Source organism: Hemitrygon akajei, unplaced genomic scaffold (genome assembly GCF_048418815.1).
Source record: "Hemitrygon akajei unplaced genomic scaffold, sHemAka1.3 Scf000113, whole genome shotgun sequence".
Taxonomy (NCBI): domain Eukaryota; kingdom Metazoa; phylum Chordata; class Chondrichthyes; order Myliobatiformes; family Dasyatidae; genus Hemitrygon; species Hemitrygon akajei.
The window spans coordinates 1,948,852-1,973,955 of record NW_027331999.1 but is presented as its reverse complement, the minus strand read 5'-3'; the positions used below and the strand labels follow the sequence as shown (position 1 = coordinate 1,973,955).

Here is a 25,104-nt window from a genome sequence, read left to right as displayed (position 1 = left end):
GGCTGAACATTATGTATCTAAGGGTGTGTTTAAAGTGGAGGAGTTGGAGTTGTTTCCTGAAAGTAAACCTCGTAAGCTTGAGCTCCAGTACAAGTTAGAAAAATTAAAGATGGAGGCTCCGGAAAGGCAGACGCAGTTTCAGGCTGGAGAGGCAGAAAAGCAGAAAGAAAATTCTCTTACAAAGTGTAATTAAGGGGAAGGCTTAGCAAGCCTATTCTGCTTTGACAGTTGCTGAAGCAGCTTATTATTTATTTATCTATGCTGCCCCAATCATCGCCACTGGGCTATAAATGTGCAGGAGCAGTGTGTGGTTCAGTGCTTTGCTCAAGGACACACACGCTGCCTCGGCTGAGGCTCGAACTCATGACTTTCAGATCGTTAGTTCAACACCTTAACCACATGGTCACGCACCACACATTATGACCTCGTGAAGCAGGCTTTGCTCAAAGCTTACGAGTTGGTCCCAGAAGCAGACAGGCAAAAGTTTAGACATTTGAAGAAATCTATGAAGCAGACATACGGAATTTGCTTATGAGAAATTTGTGTGTTTTGACCACTGGTGCACATCTGAACATGTAAATGATGATTTTAACAGCTTGAAATAGTTGGTTTTAATTGAAGAATTCAGAAGGTGTATCCCTGATGACATAAAGACGTATTTAGATGGAAATGATGCTGCCACTATGCAGGAATCTGCTGGATTAGCAGATCAGTTTGCTTTAACTCATAAAGTTATGTTTACCCTGAATAAGAGTTTCCAAAAGGCACTTGTCAAGTTGTGGGTAAACCTAATGAGCTCACCCCAGTGGCCTGTACCTGCATTCGGTGAACCCTTTTCCAAAGTTATAGTGGATTGTGTTGGCCCATTGCCAAAGACTAAAGCTGGCCATCAGTATCTGCTAACTATTATGTGTACTGCATCCAGATTCCCAGAGGCAATACCTCTCAGAAATATTAAAGCTAAAACTGTGGCGAAGGCTCTACAAGTATCTGGGAGTACAGTTAGACGAGAAGCTAGACTGGACTGCCAACACAGATGCCTTGTGCAGGAAGGCACAGAGTCGACTGTACTTCCTTAGAAGCTTGGCATCATTCAATGTCTGCAGTGAGATGCTGAAGATGTTCTATAGGTCAGTTGTTGAGAGCGCCCTCTTCTTTGTGGTGGCGTGTTGGGGAGGAAGCATTAAGAAGAGGGATGCCTCACGTCTTAATAAGCTGGTAAGGAAGGCGGGCTCTGTCGTGGGCAAAGTACTGGAGAGTTTAACATCGGTAGCTGAGCGAAGGGCACTGAGTAGTCTACGGTCAATTATGGAAAACCCTGAACATCCTCTACATAGCACCATCCAGAGACAGAGAAGCAGTTTCAGCGATGCAATGCTCCTCAGACAGGATGAAGAGGTCAATACTCCCCAATACCATTAGGCTTTACAATTCAACTGCCAGGACTTAAGAACTTTTTAAAAAGCTATTATTAATGCTTTTTGAGTTAGTGATTTAGATGCATATCATATTATTACTGAGTTAAGTATTGTATGTAATTAGTTTTTGCTACAACAAGTGTATGGGACATTGGAAAAAAGGTTGAATTTCCCCATGGGGATGAATAAAGTATCTATCTATCTATCTATCTACCAAGATTTTCACTTTATTCGATTTGCCTTAAGAAATCCAGTCTGATCAAGGATGTAATTTTACATCTGGATTATTCCAGCAGGTAATTTCTGAACTGGGAGCAAAACAAATTGCATCATCTGCATACCATACAGAATCACAAGGGGCTTTAGAAAGATTTCATTCTACCCTCAAAACAATGATTAAGACATATTGTGTTGAAAATGGAAAAGACTGGAATGAAGGAATACATTTGCTTTAGTCCACAGAAAGAGAGTCAGTACAGGAATCACTGGGCTTTACTCCATTTGAACTTGTATTTGGTCGCAGAGTGACCTTTGACCTTGTTTAAAGGAACAGTGGATTGCTGTTAACTCGTTAGACTATGTTTTGAAGTTCAAAAATAAACTACACCAAGCCTGTAGTCTAGCGAGACAAAACTTAAAGATTTCTCAAAACAAAATGAAGTTGTGGTTTGATAACAGTGCTCGCGAAAGAAAATACCGGGTGTGAGATAAGGTGCTTGCCTTATGTTGACGAATCCACTTCAGGCGAAATTCAATAGACCGTATGAAATAATCTCCCAAATTAATGATGTGAATTATGTTATTAAAACACCCAACTGACTTGAACTAACACAGGTGGTACACATAAATATGATAAAGCCTTTTTTGACAAGCAGGTACCATCTGTGTGTGTTGTTGTCAAAACAAATGAAACTGGCAACCCTGAGAATGAAACAATTGACTCGTCTGAGACTTTTCACGAGCCAAACATAGTCCCAGTTAGGCGAATGAACTTGGTTGTTCAAAAAAACATTGCTAACAAGTTGTCTCATCTGCAGCCAAAGCAACAACAACAGCTGAAGGAATTAATTCTGAAGTTTAAAGATTTATTTCCCGATGTTCCCAAGCAAACCACGGTCGTGGTACATGATGTAGATGTTGGTCCAGCCAAACTGATTAAACAACACCCACTTCGCATGAACGTAGAAAAGTGTAAATTGGCTGACCAGGGAATTGAGTATATGCTGGAGAATGGTATTATTAGGCCTTCAAAATGAGATTGGAGTCACCCTGCATTATTGTGCCCAAACCTGATTGTAGTGTTAGATTTTGCACTGATTATAGAAAGGTAAATGCAGTAACAAATACAGATGCCTATGCTATACCTAGGGTGGATGATTGCATCGATAAGGCTGGAAAAGCTAATTTCTTACAAAGATTGATCTGTTGAAAGGGTATTGGTGTTTTCCATTGACGGACAGAGGTAGAGAAATTTCTGCATTTGTGACACCATCTGGGTTGTATGAATACAATGTTTTGCCTTTTGGAAGGAAAAATGCTCCAGGAACATCCCAGAGAATGATTGATTTTGTAATTCGAGGGTTAGAACACACAGATACCGATATTGATGACTTAGTTACAGGGAGTGGCACTTGGGAAGAGCATAGCTCTGCAGTAGAAAAGCTATTTGACAGGCTTTCATTGGACAACCTTACAGTTAACTTGGCTAAGAGTGAATTTGGCCATGCCAGTGTGACCTGTCTTGGCTATGTTGTAGGTCAAAGGAAGTTGGCTCCTGTTCGGGCAAAAGTCCAGGCAGTTTCTCAAGTTCCTATTCTGACTGCTAAGAAGGCTCTTAGAAGGTTTCTGGGAATGGATGGATATTATCGTAAGTTCTGTAAGAACTTTGCTGATATCACTCTTCCTCTGACCAATCTCCTGAAGAAGGGTGAAAAGTTTGTTTGGATCGAGCCTTGTCAGAAGGCATTTGATTGATTGTTATCAGTATTTCAAATTAGGCCAATCAATGTAGTGCTGTCAGCAAATTTAAATAGCAGATTGGAGCTGTGGGTGGCAACACAAGTCATGGGTGCACAGAGAGTAAAGGAGGGGGCCAAAGAGACAACCCTGTGGGGTATGTGTGCTGAGAGTCAGAGAGACAGAGGAGATGGAGCCCACTGTTACCACCTGCCGGCGATCTGACAGGAAGTCCAGGATCCAGCTACACAAGGCAGGGTGAAGGCCGAGGTCTCTGAACTCCTTGTCGATACTTCACGCCTTCGTATGGCTACTGCTCTGCCCATGACTGCAAGGAACTGCAGAGAACTTTGGAGATCAGAGAACATCAGAGAAACAGGCCTCCCCTCCATGGACTCTTCCTACACTTCCCCTCCCTCGGAAAAGCAGGTCATGTACTCAAAGAACCTCACAATCTGGACATTCTTGCTGCAAACCCGCTCCAACATTGGCGGAGAGATACAAAAGCCTTAAAGCGCGTTCTACCAGGCTGAAGGATGTCTTCCTGCCTGCAGTTATAAGCCAAATGAATGATAAAATGGATTCGACCTCACAATGTAACTCGACGTGACCATGCACCATATGTCTATCTGCACTGCGCTTTCTCTGCAGCCATAATGCTTTGTTACAGTGATTGTTCTGTCGTATATCAGCTCAATGTACTGTTGTAATGTGTTGATCTGTGTGGATGGTACGTCAGGCAGGATTTTCACTGTAGCTCAGTACATGATGATAATAAATTCCCCATTTTAATTGTGTGGAACTATTTGACTGGGTTGTTGCTTTGGTAATTCTGAAGTGAAGCTGAACTAAACTTTACACATTTATGAGAAGCTCAGAGAAATACAAATGGCTAAATTCTCACATAAATGGGTCATACACCCAGAAACATTGGCAACACTTCAGCACGTTGAAACAGTGGAATGAAACATGCAGAAGATATTGCAGAAAAAAAACATTGTCCACCCACAACGAGAGGACGTGACCGATCCGGATCTCACTGCCTTGTCTGAACGGGGAAAGGTGAAGCTACACGTACACGTAGAGCAGTGACCCGCAGATGCTGCAGATCTGCGGAAAAACGTGAACGGGAAACGGGATCAGGTGACGGGTGGAGAGTCTCCCACCTGAACCGATGACTCTGCTCCTCTCCCCTCACACGCTGCCCGACCCATCCGCCGCATTCCCCACATTATTCCATATTTACACCAGATACATGTCTACTTTTCCACACCATATCTACCCCAATCCCTTTTCCTCCACCCTCAGGTCACAGAGTCACGGGCTCGATTCCCATCCCAGTCCAAAACATAATTCAGACCCAATCAGGAAATATTCACATTTCATTTAAATCAGTTCTGTGTTTATAAACACTAATTTCTATTCACATTCCTCCGGAGCCTTGCTGGACAGGAACACTGAAACATCAAGTGAGAAACAGCAGGAGGCCATTCAGCCCCTCTAACCATCAGCAAGATGGCGGCTGTTCTCCCATCTCAGCCACATGTTTCTGCCCGATCCTCATTTCCTCGATCCCTTCGGTCTCCACACATCTGCTGGCCTCTGTTTTATGTGAGGACGATCACTGAGTCTTCACCGCCCTCTGTGGAGGGGATTTACAGATATTCATCACCCTCGGAGTGGAGACATTTCCCCTCATCTCAGTCCCGGACAGTCCACGCCCTTTTTCAGAGACTGGGATCCCTGGTCCAGCCGGTAATGATGTTGTGAATCTCAATGTGTTCACCTCTCAGTCCTCGATTCTCCGAATGAAAGGGTTATCCCATTTGATCTTTCTTCATATGATGACCCCACCACTCCAGGGATCAGTCAGGTGAATCTTCATCGCACTCTCTATAACAAATACTCTCTAACCTCTTTCTTCATCCTCTATGGAATTAATTTCCATCTTCTGCAGCCCCGATTTGCCCCAACCACTCACCTCCCACCCCTGTCACTATTTCCACCTCCCCCCACCCCCACCTGGATCCACCTCTCACTCCCCAGCTTTTGCCCCATCCCCACCCCTCACCTCTTTTCTCTGACTATTTCCCGTCCACTCTCAGTCCAGAGGGAGGGTCTCGGCCCGAAATGTTGACGGTCCATTTCCCTCCACAGATGCTGCCCGACCCACTGAGTTCCTCCGACAGTTTGTTCTTTGGTCTGTATAACCCGTGTTAGTATGGGGAGCGGGATTTTACACCATATTCCAGGTACAATCTCAACAAAGCACAAATAATTGTCACTTTGCCCGGACCACTGGCCCCGCTTGCAGGGCAACAGTCTGCCGGTGTTTGCCCCCAATGTGGTGAATCCCTCTGCTCGCCACCACCGTGGGCTCAGACATTTCCACAGATGAGCCCCTCCTGTCCCCACCGGGACAAACATCCTGTCCGCCCCCTCTCTCACCATCTTCATCCTTTCAATAAAATCCCCCCTCTCCCTCCCTCCCCGGGGAACCGGCATCAAACCGACGGGCCGAGCGGTCTCCTCCTACCTCTCAGCGATACATCAGACTCCGGCCGCAGGAGACGCTTCACAAACGCCCCAACTTCCCTCGGAGGGAAATGGAAATAAATCAGAAAGCGGGCATTTACTTTGAGGTTTTCTCCGCTCTGAGGAGGCGGTCGGCGCTCGAGCGGGAGACGAGCTCAGCGGGGTAACGCCCACTCGGCCTGTCCGCCTCCGCGACTGGTTGTAACCAGTGATTGACATCGCTTCGCACCAATGGGAATAGCGCAGCTCCTGAATCCTCTGTTGACAGCGGTGGGGGAGGGGCTGGTCACGTGATTATTAGCCCAGCCGTTAAACCGATAAAGCTCGAGCACAGCAGCGCGTGGGTGACGTAAGACACCGCGCACGTGAGGGCAGAACCCGGTGTCGGGAGCCCATGTGTGACGTCAGTCGCGCGTGGGGGGAGGAGCTGTGTCTGACGTCACCTGTGGGAGAGCGCTGGCATTTAAAAGCACCTTAATGGACTTTTCAGTGGGACAACAACATTAATCACGGGTTTCATCACTGAATCCAGTGTTGTGGGATGTAAAGTCCCCTGTTATGTGTCCGGCTGTGCCGTGTTGTTGGTGGAGTGGGCAGCGTGGTGTTTGTCTCGATTCGGGTCACAACACCAGAATTGCCAGCAGGGTCCACACACAGTGTATTAGTCAACAGAAAACCTCTCGTCCCCGCAGTCTTTGTCTCCTGGTAAACTCAACACCCTGACAGTGTGGACCATAGATACCCCTTCCTCTCAGAGTCAGGGAATCACTCAGACAGCTGAGCGCTGAGAGGAATTATATTATTGGTCATTAAAGTTCACCCAGATTCGTTTGGACGGATTTGATGCGGAGTTCGGGGGTTTCACAGTGGACGGCCGAACTCTCTCCGTTGTCCAAACATCCTTCCAGGTGAGGCGACACTTCACCTGTGAATCTTCCGGGGTCGCCCGTTGTGTCCGCTGCTCCCGATGCGGCAGCCTCCACACTGGTGATACCGGCTCCTCCGCGGTTGTGCGGGGTAGGGGTGTTTTTATCGGGTGTCGATATTATTGTTCCCTTTTGTGCGGGAGGTGTGGTTTTTGGGGTTTGAAGATTGGGATCCCGTACTTCTTGATCCGGGGGGTGGGGTAGGTTTGATTTTTCTCTGTGAACGACTTTCATTCTCTTTCTTTGTTTCGTGGTTCTCTGGAGAAGAAAAAAAACACAGTTGTTTATGGATATCTGCTTTAATAATAAACTAACCTTTGAACTATCCGCTCCGAGCGGGACTTCCCGGTGTCCAAACATTTTCATTCCGGTTTCCATTCCCGTTGCTACCCGGCCTGCTGTGTTCGGCCAGCATTTTGTTTGTGTTGCTTTGGATTTCCAGGATCTGCAGACTTTGTCGTGTTTGTGATTTTCCTCTCCGTTGTCCCTCCGGCCTCCGGTCACTGGTGGCGCTGTGCGGATCTCCGGCCACTGGTGGCGCTGTGCGGATCGCCGGCCGTCGGCAACAATTAGCAGACCTCCGGCCACCGGTGGCGCTGCGGAGAAACGCCTGTGAACGCATGCGCGGTGCCGACTGCAGCTGTTTGGCGGTTCTCTGATTCGAGCAGGGGTGAGTAGGGAATGATCCCGGTGTTGTGTAAATGTGGGCCGGTTGCATTGGGAAAGAGCCGGGTCCGAGCTCTACCGGACGGCTGGAGCAGGGGTGCAGTGGCAATTTTTTAGCTGTCGGAGCTGTACGGGGGGGGAGGTTGGTTGATTGATAAGTTCGCGGCCTGAAGTTATACAGCTCTCGGTACCTGCACGTGTAGTTCAACTCTTTGAGTGATTATGCAGAAAGTTTGAAACTAATAACTTTTGTGGTATTTCTGTTTCAGATAATTGAAGATTGCTAGGTTTTGTAAAATTGAATCCTTCCACCTTAGGCCAGGAACTTATCAATCACCCCTAGTTTGTGACACCCAATTTGTGTACCTGCTCCTTTCATGTACTGAACAACTTCCTTGCCCCATTCGTGTAATGAGCAGGTACACAAATTGGGTGTGACAGATATAGGGCTTCTTGTAACGTCAAGCAGTAAACCAAGATGAAAGAAATATATGAATTCTAGAGCTCCACAGAAATATAGTGATAGCTAAGATATTAACAAGATTATAGGCTATCGCTACATTTCAGTGTATAACTGGTACAATTAAACATATAATACTTAATTTAATAATATGACAAAGTATTGCATGGTTGCACTTAGCTGATTATCATAGAATATAATTATCAAGCAAGTAAAATAACTTTGTTTGCTTAGAAGTCAAAGGGTTGTATGTGAGAAAAATTTACTTTAGGATTAGCGAATAATCCATGGACCACTACAGATGTAGCCTCACTAATACGACTGAGTCAGAGCAGACGGCAGGACCCGCAGCGCTTAGCAGTGTTCCTCAGAGGTATAAAAATAACAGAAATAAAGCAATTCATTTTTTACACTTTTAGCCCCTAAATTGGAACCAAGTAATCGAGTATGAAAAAAGAACGTCTGATGAACTATTGCTAAAGCCAGGAATATTGCTGAATATTAGTCTCAAAAGTGGTAGGTTGGCAACTCTGCCTTGTACCGTTTCTCTCGCAGAAATGGTTGGACAGGAAGTGTACCTGTGAGTGTCGATACTCACAATATCCTCACATGATGGGTGTTACATGGTTAGAACTATACAGACCCTGTTTAGTCTTTAAATATATAAAAAGTTAAAGAAGCTTGAATCTTTATTATTATTGCATCTATATGAATAGAAAATATTGAATTTTGGAAGTGATAAATGTTAACAGGGGAGGAGAGCAACCATTTGGGAGGTTTGGAAATGTGTTTTGTCTCATTCATTGCCTCACTAAATTATTCTTCTTCCCATCAACACAAAGAGAAAAAGAGCCTCTTTCCCATCAGCTACAGTTGGTGGAGCGAGGCCAAGGGGTTGATCCGCTATTAATGATAGTTGAAATGACGTAAAACCAGCTTAAAGCCGAGAAATGTCTTTTTTTTCCATTTGGCTTGTAAAGCAAAACTAAATTTATCCAGGTGTAGAAGAGGATTTTGGATGATTAGCTTGTGTATTTCATCAAAATCAGGATGAAGATGAGCGAGCAGTGAATTTTTCTTTCATTATTTTTGACTTTTAAACTTGGGTTTCTGTGTTCATTCCTTGCTTAATATAGCTCTTTCCTGGAATCCAATGGTACCCATTGGAAAGAGCGGAGAAATGCTCGCACTTCTGTGCAGGTATTTCCCAGCTTCCAAGGACAACGGGTCGAGCGAGAAGGAATATCACAAATACCTAAATTAAAAACAGTCACAGCTCCAGGATTTCACCAAAAACGATCAAATATCCTAATGTTATTAGTGGTATTTTCCCCTCCAGCCAACACCCCCTCTTCCCAACCCCCGCTTCCGTAAAATTCCCTCTATTTAATATGCGGCCGCTGTTAAATTCCCCGCTTGTTTATTTTGACTTTTTTACAGAGGTGTCGGAGCGGCTCTCCGGTGAGCTCTGGTAGCACTGCACCCCTGAATGTATGAGACAGTACAGTGTTAAATGCAAAACCCTGAGCAGTGTTGATGATCAGAGGGATCTTAGACTCCAAGTTCATCAGTTCCTGAAAGAGACTGCACAGATTGATCGGGTGGTTAAGAAGGCAAATGGCACGGTTGTCTTTATTAGTTGAAGCACTGAGTTCAAAACTCATGAAGTTGTGTTGCAGCTTTGAAAAACTTGTTAGCCCACATCTGGAGTGTTTCATACAGTTCTGGTCGCCCCCATTCTCGGAAGGATGTTGGGGCTTTGGACAGGGCGCAGAAGAGGTTTACCAGGACACTGCCTGGATTAGAGGGCATGAGCTATAACAAGAGGCTGGACAAACTTGTGTTGTTTTCTCCAGAGCGGCGCAGGCTGGGGTGAGACTGGATGGATGTTTGTAAGATTATGAGAGGAATAGATAGAGTGGACAGACGATGTACTTTTCCTGGGGGTTGAAATGTCTGATACATTTAAGGTGAGAGGAGATGTGAGCGGCAAGTTTGTTTATTTCCACAGAGTGCTGGGAAGCTGGAGAATATGCCTGGGGTGTTAGACCCCACCAGTCACGTGATCTCATTTGCCCCTCCCATTTTCTGCAGATATAACGATCTCTTTGTGCATGTTCACAATCTCCAGATGGGTGGTCACGCATCCTCCATGTTGTGTTGGGAAATCTGATGTTGGCCACTGAGTCCCATTAACTTCCCCCAACTCACCTCGTTTCCTGAGGCTCCTCACATTTGTCCTGGAGCTTTATGGCTGTTGTGTCTTCTCCCAGACTGGGGTGGGTGAGAAAGGATAATGACCCAGGTTGTGGGGATCTTTGATTTCACTGCCTGCTTTACCGAGGGACTGGGAAGTCTAGGGGGGAGAGTGGTTTCTGTGATGTGCTGATCTGGATCTAAAGGTCTTACCAGTTCCTCGCAGTCACGTCAGAGTAGTTACCATGCAAAGCATGAAGTGTCTGGATGGGAAACTTTCTATGGTGTGTTGATAAAAATTTGGTGAGGGTCAAAGTATATCTGGCAAAGTTCTTGTTATTTTTGCTAATTCTGTCATTTTAGATTTTTTTGTACAGTAGTATGTACTATTCATTCAGTACCTATGTGTTGCTGGAGGACCATCAGTGATTGTCCTTGATCCCTTCTCCCACCTGGGTCCATCTGCTCATCTTGTTCAACCTCTGTCCAGTCTCCTCACACCCCCCAACCCCGCTTCAGTGATATACATCAACCATCTGGGTCATCCTCAGTCCACCTTGTACCCCACCTCCTCAATGTTATATATCAGCAAACTTTCTTCTAACCCTTGTCTTCATTGTGAAGTGTTCTTTTGCACCTTTGGCCTCGCTGAGTCATTTCCAGAATCGGTTATTGTTAGCTGGAATGCCGGAAGGTCATCAGGTCCCAGTTCTGTTGTGCATTGGTGTGGAGGTGCTAGTTTATGAACAGTGACGGGCTGACACACTGCAGCATTTTACTGGCAGCAAAGGGTACTGGGAGAGTTGGTGCTTGGACTCTAATCCTGTGATCGGCATTCCAGGCAAATGGAACTGCTGGTGTTCTGGCTTTGACTTTGGTTTGAGCTTCTACAGATGGGGCTGGATGCTCGTCCTGCAATGAAGCAGAAATTTTGAGCAGCTGGACATTGGTTGTGGTGAAATCCCGGATTGCACTACCCAGTGTGAGATGTGTAGAGACTCTTAGGGTCAATGTGTGAGACTCTTAGGGTCGGTGAGTGGCAGATTCAGCTGTGTGAGTCTGTGAGGTTTGGTCCTGGGATATCATAGTTTTTGATCCAGGTAAAGTGGACCCGGGATTGAGCTGTTTGGGCTTGTGAGGTGTTGATCGAGTATTTCTGGTTTGGGATCAGATGTTTGTTTCTGGAGTTCCTTTGGAAGCAATGACTCCCAATCTGAGGAGAGGATGAGTTCCCATTCCATCCTCACAGGGAGAGGCTGTGAGTAAATGGGCTGTTCCGTGTTTACAACAGTAGAAATAGACCGTGAGTTTGGTGTTCAAACTGTGTTTGGAAATCCACCCCCCCCCCCCCCTCACTGTCACACAGTGAAAATCAGGCAGCTGTGCTGGAGATCTGCACTAAAAACTGAAAATGTTTGAAGTCATTCTGATGAAATGTTATTAATTGAATTGTATTGTAAGCTGTTCCTTACCTGCTGAGTGTTTCTGGTAATTCCAGTTTCTTTTTATTTCTTGGTTTATATTTCATGAAATGGACCTGTTTTAACCTGGAAATGAAAATGGCTGTGATAGTTTGTAGGCCTCCGTTAGAGTCTCTGCAAGTCTCCCCTCTCCACACCACTGATGTTGCCCAAGGGAAGGGCATTAGGACCCATACAGCTTGGCACTGGTGTCATCGCTCAAGGACACACACGCAGCCTCTGCCAAGGCTCGAACTAGCAACCTTCAGATCACTAGACCAACACCTTAACCACTCAGCCACGCGCCAGCACATGTGATAGTAGAACAGTATAGAAAGCACAACTTTTCCCTGTAAATTATCCTGGAACCGATTTGACTGTTATTCCTGGAAATGTGTACAGTGCAGTTGTTGCTTACAAGGCTTACATGAATAATCACAGGAATGGTCGGCGTCATGTATGAGGAGCATTTGGTGGTTCTGGACCTGTGCTCAATGGAGTTCAGAGGGGCGGTGGGGGTGGTGGAGGGATGTATGGTTAAGTAAACCTACCGAATGCTGAAAAGCCTGGATACAGTGGACATGGAGAGGATGTTTCCATTAGACAGAGAGTCTGTGATCTGACAGCACGGTCTCAGAATAAAGATGCTTCCCCTTAAAACTCAGATGAGAAAAATGGTTGAGGCTGCCATTTGGCATTATTTATGACAGATTAATATATTCATGATTGCTAAGTAGATTCAGGGTTACAGGAGGAAGACAGGAATATGGTGTTGGAATAAAAATCAGCCATGGTTGAATGGTGGGCAGACCAGATGTATCGAATCACCTAATTCTGTTCCTGTGTCTTATGTCTTACCATGACTAAATGATGACTCCTTCCTATCCCATACCATTCTATGAGATGTGAGGGACAATAAAAGATTGTTCACTGAGATCATTAAATCTGCCTTCAGTGTTTAAATTTCAGTGCGTTTTGTTCTTAGTAACATTACGCAGAAATGTTTAGTTCTCCTTTTCATTATTAATGTGCTTCATTGTCTCTCTGGTTAAAGTTAGACCTGTGGTGAGAGATTTATTTGAAGAAAAACCCCAACTGGAGGCAAACCACGACTGAAGACGAAGGAACAGCAACAAGTGAACCAGCCCGAGGACTGAGAGCACCGACTGGAGAGAACCCATCTGACTCGGAGATTCCATTGATTCAGTCAGGAGAAAGTTTGGTGAGTCTCATTTACTTAAACAGTGGTCCTTTAGACATTACATACCTGCACAAAGGAAGGTAGGAAATAGTTGGAGTGAGACTGAATGTGCCCAGACGTACCAGTTATGCCTCTGTCAGACCCAGTTGCAATCACTCCAGGTCTGGTAATGTGCTGCCAGCAGCCCAGCCCTTTGAAATCACTCCCATTCCCTCACAGTGGTTACTCAGTTCAAGATCTTGCATCCTCTGATGTAGCTTTTGGTCAGTTCTGAGTGGGGAGACGGAAGGAGAGGGGAGTGTTTATGCTGACTGTCTTTCAAAAACAGTATTTGTTTGAACTTGCTGCAAACTCTCTACCCATACCCTGTACTTTCTCAACCAAATTATTGACATCGATGACAAGTAGCAATGGGCATAACCCCAGGGAACGTCACTAAGCACGGGACTTGAGTCCAAGAAACAGCCTCTCACCATCACCCTCTGCCTCCTACCACCCAGCCATTCCCAGACCCTGGGGCTCTGTAACAAACTCAATGTTAACAGGAAGATTAGTCAGTGATTAAGATGAAGAGAGAATTGTGGTCTCCTGAAAGGACACACGAGCTGAACTGTCTGATCCAGTGGACCACATCCACCCTCGTTGACAATGTAATTTACCCCTTGCCCACCCACCCAGGTCATGTTACTTCTGATCACCCACAGATCCCCAACCACCCTCCGTCCCGCCAGTGGCCCCACACCGTTCTGACCATTCACCCCACACCGACACATAGACAGGCCCCCTTCACCCACATCCACCCTCCCAGCTTGGGGAACCACAACAAACTGATCCCACAATCTCGACTCAGTGCAAAACTAAAACCAGGGATGCAAGACTGGAGAGCCCGGAGCCTCCAGCTGTCCGGCTCGGGCCCGGCCCTTTCCCACTGCAACCGGTCCTCGATTTTCAAAAACCCGAGATTAACCCCTTTCTCACTGCCAACTGAACAGGAGAAACACCCGCATCAGCTGGGGTTGATATTGTATGGCAAGTTGCAGTTGGTCCCCATATGTGTTAAAACTCCCCGCTGTCGGATATGGAGACCAGAATCGTACGCGGTAAAACCATAGAACAATTACAGCATGGAAACAGGCCATCTCGGCCCTTCTAGTCCGTGCCGAATGCTTACTCTCACCGAGTCCCACTTACCTGCACTCAGCCCATAACTCTCCATTCCTTTCCTGTCCATATACCTATCCAATTCTTTAAAAATGACAAAATCGAACCTGCCTCTACCACTTCCACTGGAAGCTCGTTCCACACAGTTACCATTCTCTGAGTAAGGAGTTACCCCTCGTGTTACCCCTAAACTTTTGCCCCTTAACTCTCAACTCATGTCCTCTTGTTTGAATCTCCCCTACACTCAGAGGAAAAAGCCTATCCACATCAACTTTATCAATCCCTACATAATTTTAAATACCTCTATCAAGCCCCCACTCAACCTTCTATGCTCCAAAGAATAAAGACCTAACTTGTTCAACCTTTCCCTGTAACTTAGGTGCTGAAACCCAAGTAACATTCTAGTAAATCTTCTCTGTACTCTGTTGACATCTTTTGTATAATTTGGTGACCAGAGCTGTGTACAATACTCCAAATCTGGCCTCACCGATGTCTTGTACAATTTTAACGTTACATCCCAACTCCTATCCTCAATGCTCTGATTTATAAAGGTCAGCATACCAAAAGCTTTCTTCACCACCACAGGAGATTTCACCTTCAGGGAAATATGCACCATTATTCCTAGATTTCCTCACACTGTCTACAAGCTTTCTCTATTTCTGAACTAACCTCCTCTCTCCTAGTCTCTTCAATTTGATTCCCCCCCCCCCCCCATTCATTCTAGTTTGAAGTCTCCCCAGTAGCCTTCACAGATCTCCCCGCCAGGATATTGGTCCACCTCGGTTTCAAGAGCAACCCGTCCTTTTTGTACAGATTACACCTGCCCCAAAAGAGGTCCCAATGATCCAGAAACTTGAATCCCTGCCCCCTGCTCCAATCCCTCAGCCACGCATTTATCCTACACTTCATTCCATTACTACTGTCACTGTCACGTGGCACAGGCAGTAATCCCGAGATTACTACCTTTGCGGGCCTTCTTCTCAACTCCCTTCCTAACTCCCTATATTCTCCTTTCAGGACCTCTTCCCTTTTCCTACCTATGTCATTGGTACCTATATACCTCTGGCTCCTCACCCTCCCACTTCAGGATATCATGGACGTGATCAGAAACATCCCGGACCCTGGCACCAGGGAGGCAAACTACCATCCGGGTCTCCTGACTGCATACACAGAATCGCCTATCTGACTCCCTAACTATTGAGTCCCCTATTGCTACTGCCTTCCTCTTCCTTTCCCTACACTTCTGAGTTACAGGGCCGGACTCTGTGCCGGAGGCACAGGCGCTGTTGTTTCCCCCAGGTAGGCTGTTCCCCCCCCAACAGTACTCAAACAGGAGTACTTATTGTCAAGGGGTACAGCCACAGGGGTACTCTCTAGTACCTGACTCTTCCCCTTCCCCCTCCTAATCATGACCCACCTGTCAGCCTCCCATGGCCCCGGTGTGACCACCTGTCTGTAACTCCTCTCCATCATCTCCTCACTCTCCCTGACCAGACGAAGGTCATCAAGCTGCAGCTCCAGTTCCCTGGCACAGTCCCTTAGGAACTGCAGCTTGGCGCACCTGGCGCAGATGTGAACATCCGGGAGGCTAGGAGACTCCGGGACCTCCCACATCCGACACCGAGAACAGCAAGCTGCCCTCACACTCATAATTCCCAGCATGGAACCGTAATCCCATGGTGGATTTGTTCGGTGACTTGTGAACAGACGTGATTAATGACCCTGCAACTGGGGACTGAATAAATAGTTAGTCTAACAATTCTAATCATACACACCATCTCCTTGCCTTTCTTGCTTCCTCACCGCCTCTCTCCCTCCCCCTTCCCTCTTCTCTGTCCCTCTCAGTTACACTGCTACTTGACCAGTCTCCCACTCTCTTTCACCCTTTTCCTTGCTCTCTCCTTTTTTGCCACTCTCTCTACTCCTCTAGTAACAAATCGTACTCCTCTCTCGTCTCTCTTCATCTCCTCACTCTCTCATACCTCTCTTCATTTCTCTCACACACTCTCCCCTCTATCCATCTGTTTCTCTTACTCTTCCATTCTCTCTCTCATCCTACAATCCCTATCCCTACCCCATCACCCGCCACCTCACTCTCAATCTCTGTCACCCTCTGTCTTCTCCTCTCCATCTCTTCCTCTCTCACACTCCTCAATCAAACCTGTCTCTCTCACTCTCTCACCTCCGCCACTCTGTAACCGCCTCCATTTCCAGCTCTCAACCTCTCTATCTCTCTCCCTACATCCCACCCTCCCCCCTCTCTCTCAAACACTCTCCCTGCTGGCTCCCGTATCGCACATTGTCTTCCCCTCTTTCTCACCCTCTAAATCTACCACTCACCCCACGCATTTTCCCTCTTTGCTCCCTGTCAGTCCTCCTCCTCCTCCTCCCGCTCTCTCCCGTCACACCCCGCACTCTCCACCCCATCCCATACAGTGGTATGCAAATGGTTAGGCACCACTGGTCAAACTTCCTGTTACTGTGAATAGTTAAGTGAGTAGAAGGTGAACTGGTCTCCAAAAGTCATAAAATTAAAGACAAAACATTCTTTTCAACATTTTAAGCAAGATTAGTGTGTTATTAAAAACACAAAATGCTGGCAGAACACAGCAGGCCAGACAGCATCTATGGGAGGAGGTAGTGACAACGTTTCGGGCCGAAACCCTTCATGAGGAGTTTAGTGTATTATTTCTGTTTTGTACAATTTTAGAGTGGGGGAAAAAAGGAAAGGAGCACCATGGAAAAGTCTGGGCACCCCAAGAGATTTGAGCTCTGAGTTAAATTTTACCACGGTCTCAGACCTGAATTAGCTTGTTAGGTCAATGGCTTGTTCACAGTCATCGTTAGGACAGGCCAGGTTATGCAAATCGCAAAGCTTTATAAATACCCTGACTCCACAAACCTTGTCCCAACAATCAGCAGCCATGGGCTCCTCTAAGCAGCTGTCTAGCACTCTGAAAGTTAAAGTAATGGATGCCCACAAAGCAGGAGAAGGCTATAAGAAGATAGCAAAGCGTTTTCAGGTAGCCGGTTCCTCAGTTCGTAATGTAATTAAGAAATGGCAGTTAACAGGAACGGTGGAGGTCAAGTTGATGTCTGGAAGGCCAAGAAAACTTTCCATGAGAACTGATCGTAGGATTGCTGGAAAGGCAAACCAAAACCCCCATTTGACTGTAAAAAGACCTTCAGGAAGATTTAGCAGCCTCTCGAGTGGTGGCGCACTGTTCTACTGTGCAGCAACACCTGCACAAACATGACCTTCATGTAAGAGTCATCAGAAGAAAACCTTTCCTGCATCCCCACCACAAAATTCAGAGTCAGAGGTTTTTCTGACATTGAGGGAGAGGTTGTTTTCTCGACACCAGACAGATGTTGTTCAGACCTCAGTCAGAGTCAGCAATCAAATGCTTGAGCATGGTGCGATGAATGTGTTGAGCTGTGGAAATCACGATGCAAGAAGCATCGTAGGAAAGCCAGATGAGCCCAGGGCATGGAATTGTGATATCGTAGGCATTACTGGGAATTGGTTGCACCCAACAGTCTGAGGAATTCAGAGGAACAAATTTGTAGAGAGTTCACAGACTACACCAAGAAACAATAGTTGAGATAGTAAGTGATTTTAACTTTCCATATATTGACTGGGACTCCCATACTGTAAAAGGACTAGATGGGGTAGAATTTGTCAAATGAGCCTTAATCAGTACGTAAAACATCCGGTATAGAAGTGTGCAATAAGCTGTTGGGAAACGATCCAGGGCTGGTGACAGAAATTAGTGTATGGGAACACCTTGTGTATAGTGATCATAATGCCATGAGATTCCAAGAAAATATGGAAAAACAGAGGCCTGGACCTCTCTTGAGATTCTAAATTGGAGAAAGATAAATTTTTATGGTATTTTCAAGGATTTGACAAGTGTGGATTGGGACAGGCTGTTTTCTGGAAAGGAGTACTTGGTGAGAGGGAGTTCTTCAGAAGTGAAATTCTGAGGGTGTAGAGGTTGTACCTGCCTACCAAAATAAAAGTTGAAAGGTAACTGGTGCAGGGAACCTTTGTTTTCAAGAGATATCGAGGCCCCAGAAATTTTGTTCCTCTAAATTCCTCAGGCTGTTGGGTGCTACCAAGACACATTAATGACTACAATATCATATTTCCACACCCTGAGCTCATCTGACTTTCTTTAGTTGTCTTCTGTTGGTTTCTAAAAGCTTCCCAATAGTTTTTGCTCTATTATTTGTCCTCTGTTTGGCTTTTATGTTGGGTTTGGCTTCTCATTTCAGCCATGGTTGTGTCCTCCTACCTTTCCATTTCTTCCACTTCTTTGGGATGTGTCTATCACTCAGCTCCCGAGTTGCTCCCAGAAACTCCAGCCATTGCTGCTCTGTCGTCACTCCTACCAGATTCCCCTTCCAGTCAGGTTTGGCCAGCTTCTCTGTCACAGAAACATGGAGAAGGTCAGAACTGAAACTTGCCCACTCTGGACGATCAGAATGGTAATCTATACGGGAGACAAAATAGATGGGGGAGGTTTTAAATAGTAGTTTTGCATCCGTATTTTCTCAGGAGATGGACACAGAGTCGATAGAGGTGAGGCAAGGCAGCATCAACTTCAGGGACCCTGGACAAATTACAGAGGTGGAGGTGTTTACTGTCTTAAGGCAAATTAGCGTGGATTAATCCCCAGGGCCTGACAAGTTGTTCCCTAGGACCCTGCGGAAGACAAGTGCAAAAATTGTCGGGGTCCAAGCAGAGATATTGAAATAATCCTTAGTGACAGGTGAGGTACTGGAGGATTGGAGGACAGCCAGTGTTGTTCCACTGTTCGAGAGGGGCTCTAAGGAGAAATGAGAAAATGTTACGTTAGTGAGCTTGACATCAGTGGTGGGAAAGTTATTAGAACATATGTGCAGCAACCGGATATATAAGTATTTGGATCAATGTGGACTGATTAAGGATAGAGAGCATGGCTTTGTGTATGGTAGGTCATGTCTAACCAGTCTTATAGAGTCTCTCGAGGAAGGAATCAGGAAAGTGGATGAAGGCAAGGCAGCTGATGTCAAGAAGGCTCAGTCATTCAGCATTCAAGATGAGACAGTAAATTGGATGAGACACTGTGTTTGGGAGAAGCCAGAGTGTGGTAGCAGATGGTTGCCTCTCTGACTGGAGGCCTGTGACTAGTGGTTGCCACAGGGATCAGTGCTGGATCTGTTGTTATTTGTCATCTATATCAGTAATCTGGATGATAAAATGGTTAATGATCAGCAAATTTGTGGATGAAACCAAGACTGGGGATTCAGCGGACTGCGAGAAGACTATCATGGCTTGCAGTGCGAACTGGACCAGGTGGAAATATGGCTTGAGAAATGGAAAATGGAATTCAATGCAGACAAGTGCGAGGTGTTGCATGTTGGTGAGACCTACCAGGGTGGGTCTTACACAGTGACTGGTCGGACATGGAGGAGTGTTGTTGAAGAATGGGATCTGGGAATACAGGTCTATATTTCACTGAAAGTGGTGTCACAGTTTGATAGGGATGGAAAGAAAGATTTTGGCACGTAGTCCTTCATAAACCAAAGTACTGAATGGTATGTTATGTTGACTTTGTACAAGACATTGGTGAGGCCTGATTTGGAGTATTGTGTGCAGTTTTGGTCACCAACCTACAGGAAAGATGTAAAGACTTTGAAAGAGTTCAGAGAAAATTCACAAGGATGTTGCCAGGTCTGGAGGACTTGGGTTATAAGGAGAGATTGAACAGGTCCGGACTTTATTCCTTGGAATGTGGAGGATTGAAGGGAGATTTGATGGAGGTATACTACAATTATGAGGTTTATAGATAGGTTAAATGCAAGCTGGCTTTTACCACTGAGATGGGGTGGGACTACAACCAGGGGCCATGGGTTAAGGGTGAAAGCTGAAATGTTAAGGGGAACATGAGGGGAAACTTCTGCCGGGTGAGTTTCCAAAGAGATCACCAGCTCGTAACCCAGCACGGATGGAAAGCGTGCAGGGGAGCCGGCTGGATTCGAACTCAGGACCTTTCGTCCCGAAGTCTGGCACTGATGCCACTATGCCACCAGCCAGGTCAGGAGATATTGACATGGCATTGAAACTGTGGCACTTTAAATGAACATTACATAAAGGAAAACCCCAGCTACACGTCAACAAAGGCTATTTGTGTGAGAGGGTTTAGTTACCATGAGGCCAGACACCCTTTCAGCTCAGTGGGAGAGGGAATAATTCAAATGGATAGAGTCAAACAGAGCCAAGTCACAGACTGGAAATGGCATAAGTGCCCCATTCTTACAGAACATCAGAGGGTTTGAGGGTCGTTCCAGATACCAGCACTGTGCCCAGTTAGAAGCTGATTTTGCTCTCCAACTTTTGTTGAACTTCATTGTAACAGTGTGATGTCGGATCACACCTTGGCAACTCAAGTGATCTCATCTCAAATGTTGTCCTTCACCCACTGATGGATTTTTAAATCTTTCTACAGGTTAAAATCGACAAGGAATTTGTCTATGGGAATTCAAACGCAACACACCAGTTGTGCTGTCTCTGTCTAGATATTTGAGGAGCAAGGGATTCAATCAACCATCCTTCCTGCTCAGACTGTGGGGAGGGATTCATTCGGTCATCCGACCAACTGGCACGTCCGTCATTTTACACAGGGGAGAGACCGTTCACCTGCTCAGACAGTGGGAATGGATTCACTCAGTTATCACAATTGAAGGTACATCAGCAAGTTCACACTGGGCAAGGCCATTCATCTGTTCTGTGTGTGGGAAGGGATTCAGTCGGTCATCCCACCTGTGGACACACCAGTCAGTTCACACTGGGCAGAGGCTGGTCATCTGCTGAATTTGTGGGGAAGCATTCAGTCGGTCATCTGATCTAATGGCTCACCAGCGAGTTCACACCGAGGAGCGGCCGTTCACCTGCTCGGACTGTGGGAAGGGATTTACTCGGTCATCTTACCTACTGGTACACCAGCGAGTTCACACTGGAGAGAGGCCGTTCACCTGCTCAGACTGTGGGAAGGGATTCACTCAGTCATCTCACCTACTGGTACACCAGCGAGTTCACACTGGAGAGAGGCCGTTCACCTGCTCAGACTGTGGGAAGGGATTCAGTCAGTTATCAGCACTGAAGGTACATCAGCGAGTTCACACTGGAGAGAGGCCATTCACCTGCTCAGACTGTGGGATGGGATTTACTCAGTCATCTCACCTACTGAGACACCAGTCAGTTCACACTGGGAAGAGGCCATTCACCTGCTCAGATTGTGGGAAGAGATTTACTCAGTTATCCAACCTACAGAGTCACCAGCGAGTTCACACTGGGGAGAGGCCATTCACCTGCTCAGACTGTGGGAAGGGATTTACTCGGTCATCTGAACTGAAGGCACATCAGCGAGTTCACACTGGGGAGAAGCCGTTCACCTGCTCAGAATGTGGGAAGGGATTCACTCAGTCATCCGACCTACAGAGTCACCAGCGAGTTCACACTGGGGAGAGGCCATTTACCTGCTCAGAATGTGGCAAGGGATTCAGTACTTCATCCCACCTGCAGAGACATCTGCGAGTTCACACTGGGGAGAAGCCATTCACCTGCTCGAACTGTGGGAAGGGATTCACTCAATTATCTGATCTACAAAATCACCAGCGAGTTCACACTGGGGAGAGGCCGTTCACCTGCTCAAACTGTGGGAAGGGATTCACTCAGTTATCCACCCTACACAGTCACCAACGAATTCACACTGGGGAGAAGCCATTCACCTGCTCAGAATGTGGGAAGGGATTCAGTGATTCATCCGCCCTACGCAGTCACCAACGAATTCACACTGGGGAGAAGCCATTCACCTGCTCGAACTGTGGGAAGGGATTCACTCAATTATCTGATCTACAAAATCACCAGCGAGTTCACACTGGGGAGAGGCCATTCACCTGCTCTGACTGTGGAAAGGGATTCACACAGTTATCCACCCTACAGAATCACCAGCGAGTTCACACTGGGTAGAGGCCGATCACCTGCTCAGTCTTTGGGAAGAGATTCTCTCGGCCATCTCCACCAAATGTGCATCATTGTCAAGTCAAACTTGAGTTTCAGGAAGGTATTAAGGCAGAGAGGACGGAACCTACTGCCTGAGGGTGGTTTCTGCCCAGAACATTTGGGCGGAACCCGCAGCGTCACAGTGGCAGTCTGAGAGCAGTGTCACAACCCGCGGTAAGATGCCGAACTTTAAATAATTGTTGAGACTGTTTCAGGGAAAGGAGCACTGCTGTCACTGCGTTTGGGTTAACTCTGCCACCGGGATCATCGCACACAGGCACTTCTTGAAAACGACGCGAGGCTTAGGAAGAGCTTGCGATACTTTGAGAGGGTTCACCCAGTTTGGAACCATAATGGTCCAGTAGAGAAACGGAGGTGCAGGTCTGAAATCGTCTCCGAAGTCCGAGAGGCAGCCAGTTTTTCACCTAATGCTAATGCTAATGCTACTGCCACTGCCTTATGACTAACATTGACTAGACTAATGACTGACATGACTGATTATTTATCACTACTGACTAATAAATAAGAACTATGAACTGCCACACTTGCGAAAATAAAAATAAAAAAGGAAAAAGAAGGAAAGTTGTTTGGTCATTGAGTGGAATCGTTAAAACCTTCGGGTAGGCGAATTCAGTCCCTTTCAAGTGGGGAGGCTGCACATGTTCAAAGGGAGCAGTGAAAATACTGCTTGACAAAACTGTTTGACTCGGAAACTGTTTGACCAGGAAACAGAAATCTGGGAGCTTTGAGCTGGAACAGCAAGAGCAATAACCTGGAGTCCTGAAGAAGGAAGGAAATCAAGTTCAGATAAAACAACATCAAAGCATCACTAAAAAGTTGTACTTTCACCTGTGAACAGCCTGCAGAGGGAATCAAACATGGCTGATCAAGCTATTGGGAAATCAGTTGAGCAACTCAAGCTAGAGAGAATGACAGCAAAAAGATTGTTTTCTCGTCTGGCCAACAGCATTACCAGGACCTATGAAGACATGTCTGAAGAGGAGCTCAGAGTGAGTTTCCATAAACTCACAATGGAAGCAGAGAGAGTCATGGAAGCCAATGATGATGCGGAGGCCAGACTCACTGCAGAACGGGAGGCGGAGCTGAACTCAGAGAAAGTAGCTGTGTCAACTGAACAGCAAAAAGCTGACCTGGCAAAGACGGCAAATGAGTGAGAGTTGAAACTAAAGGAAATCAGAATGCTGATCCAGGAGACTCTTTGGACCAACTTTGGAAATGTTGAGTTGCTCACAGTACCACAAGCAGCAGAGGATGAATGTGATGATGTCGCTGCTGTACAACCCGATGGCCACCAGGAGGCGTATGGCTTCATGCTTAACCACCTGCAAGGACTGGTAAAGACAGTGAAGGAGGTGTATGGTTGGTGGGAACGATGGATCCCGGCAGGGGATCGGAAGGTCCTTCAGAGTCACCTGAAGGGGCTCGAACTCCACGACCCCGTTGGTTTCCAAGAAGGCCCACTTCATACAGGCAAGGAGAATGGAGGATGCTGAACGACTAACACCGACAGCGTTGGGCTTTTCCTCCAATTTTCCCACGCCAGCCATCAGACTGAAACCGACGGCCCTTCCCAAGTTTCCTGGCAGCAGACGTGATTTTCACAGGTGGAGAAAGGACTGGGAAGCACTCCAGAGGCAGGGAGAGCCGACCGGTTCAAGAGAGGTGAAAAAGGTTCAACTGCTGGACAGTCTGGACAACAAAGTCAGAAGAGACCTTCGCCTCAAAACTTATAAAACTGCAGATGACATCTTCCGTGTTCTAGAAAACTGCTGTGGAAATCGAGCGTGGAAATCGGAAGTGGGATAGTATCGGCGCAGCACGCGAGCCAAAATGCGGGGATTGCGGCTGCGGAAACTGCCAGCCGGGCGGCAAAGGAATGACTCTTGCTGAAGAGAGCAAACTTGTATACAAATTCATATAAAATCAAAGCAATAGTGATAAGGGAGAAAGAAAGGCATGAACATTGACTTCTCTAACTTCCGTTAATGCTCCTCCTCCCCTTCTTACCCCATCCCTGACATACTTAGTTGCCCATCACTCTGCCTGTTCTCCATCTCCCTCTGGTGCTCCCCTCCCCCTTTCTTCCTCCCTAGGCCTCCTGACCCATGATCCTTTCCCTTCTCCAGCTCTGTATCACTTTTGCCAATCACCTTTCCAGCTTTCAGCTTCACTCCGCCCCCTCCTATCATTTCGCATTTCCCCCTCCCCCTCCTACTTTCAAATCTCTTAGTATCTTTCCTTTCTGTTATTCCTGACGAAGGGTCTCGGCCTGAGACATCGACAGTGCTTCTCCCTATCGATGCTGCCTGGCCTGCTGTGTTCCACAAGCATTGTGTGTGTGTGTTGTTTGAATTTCCAGCATCTGCAGATTTCCTCGTGTTTGTACAATATACGAAGGATACTTCACATTATGGATCATATATACAAAAAAATAAAATCAAAGCAATAGTGATAAGCGTGTACGCTGAAAAGGCATTTGATTCGGTTAATTGGAATTTTCTTTACAGTTTTACATAGATTTGGTTTCCATAACAATTATTAAAACTATACAGGCACTATATGACAACCCTACCGCTAGGATTAAAATCAATGGATATTTATCAAATAGTCTTACCCTAGAAAGGGGCACAAGACAGGGTTGTGCATGGTTAGCACTACTCTTCGCATTATATCTGGAACCATTAGCTCAATACATCAGACAAAATGGGGAATTACTAGTAAAGGGACAGAGCATAAATTGGCTTGTTACGTGGATGACATTTTGATTTATCTAGGGCAACCAACATACTCTTTACCTGATTGATGCAATCCTTTGAACAATATGGTCAATTATCAGGATACAAGATCAACATAGATAAAACCCAATTACTTTCATAATACTATAGCCCACCAAGAGAAATTGAAAGTAGATATCCCTGGGCATGGCAAACCGAGTCTTTCAAATATTTGGGCATCATTATGCCAAAAGATTAGGCAACATTATCAGAATGTAATTATCAGCCTTTATATAAAAAAAAACATTAAGGAATATATAGCAAGATGGAACCTGATTCC

The 25,104-nt window shown here is 46.2% G+C and overlaps 2 protein-coding genes across 2 annotated transcripts in view; one reads left to right on the top strand and one right to left on the bottom strand.

The window, feature by feature from the left end:
* Positions 1-6,884: 6,884 nt before the first annotated feature.
* The window catches only part of LOC140723428 (uncharacterized), a 91,746-nt gene continuing 73,526 nt past the window's right edge, over positions 6,885-25,104 (bottom strand). Inside the window, exons 3-5 of the mRNA XM_073037995.1 lie at positions 18,278-18,409; positions 12,885-13,088; positions 6,885-7,093 (exon numbers count right to left, since the gene is read on the bottom strand). The gene's annotated coding sequence lies outside the window, so the exon portion shown is untranslated. The remainder of the gene's footprint in view (positions 7,094-12,884; positions 13,089-18,277; positions 18,410-25,104) is intronic.
* LOC140723435 (uncharacterized) lies at positions 12,364-24,458 on the top strand. The gene is made up of 2 exons (XM_073038001.1): positions 12,364-12,839; positions 20,474-24,458. Exon 2 carries the CDS (start codon positions 20,875-20,877, stop codon positions 21,994-21,996), a length of 1,122 nt encoding a protein of 373 aa, XP_072894102.1. The 5' UTR covers positions 12,364-12,839; positions 20,474-20,874; the 3' UTR covers positions 21,997-24,458.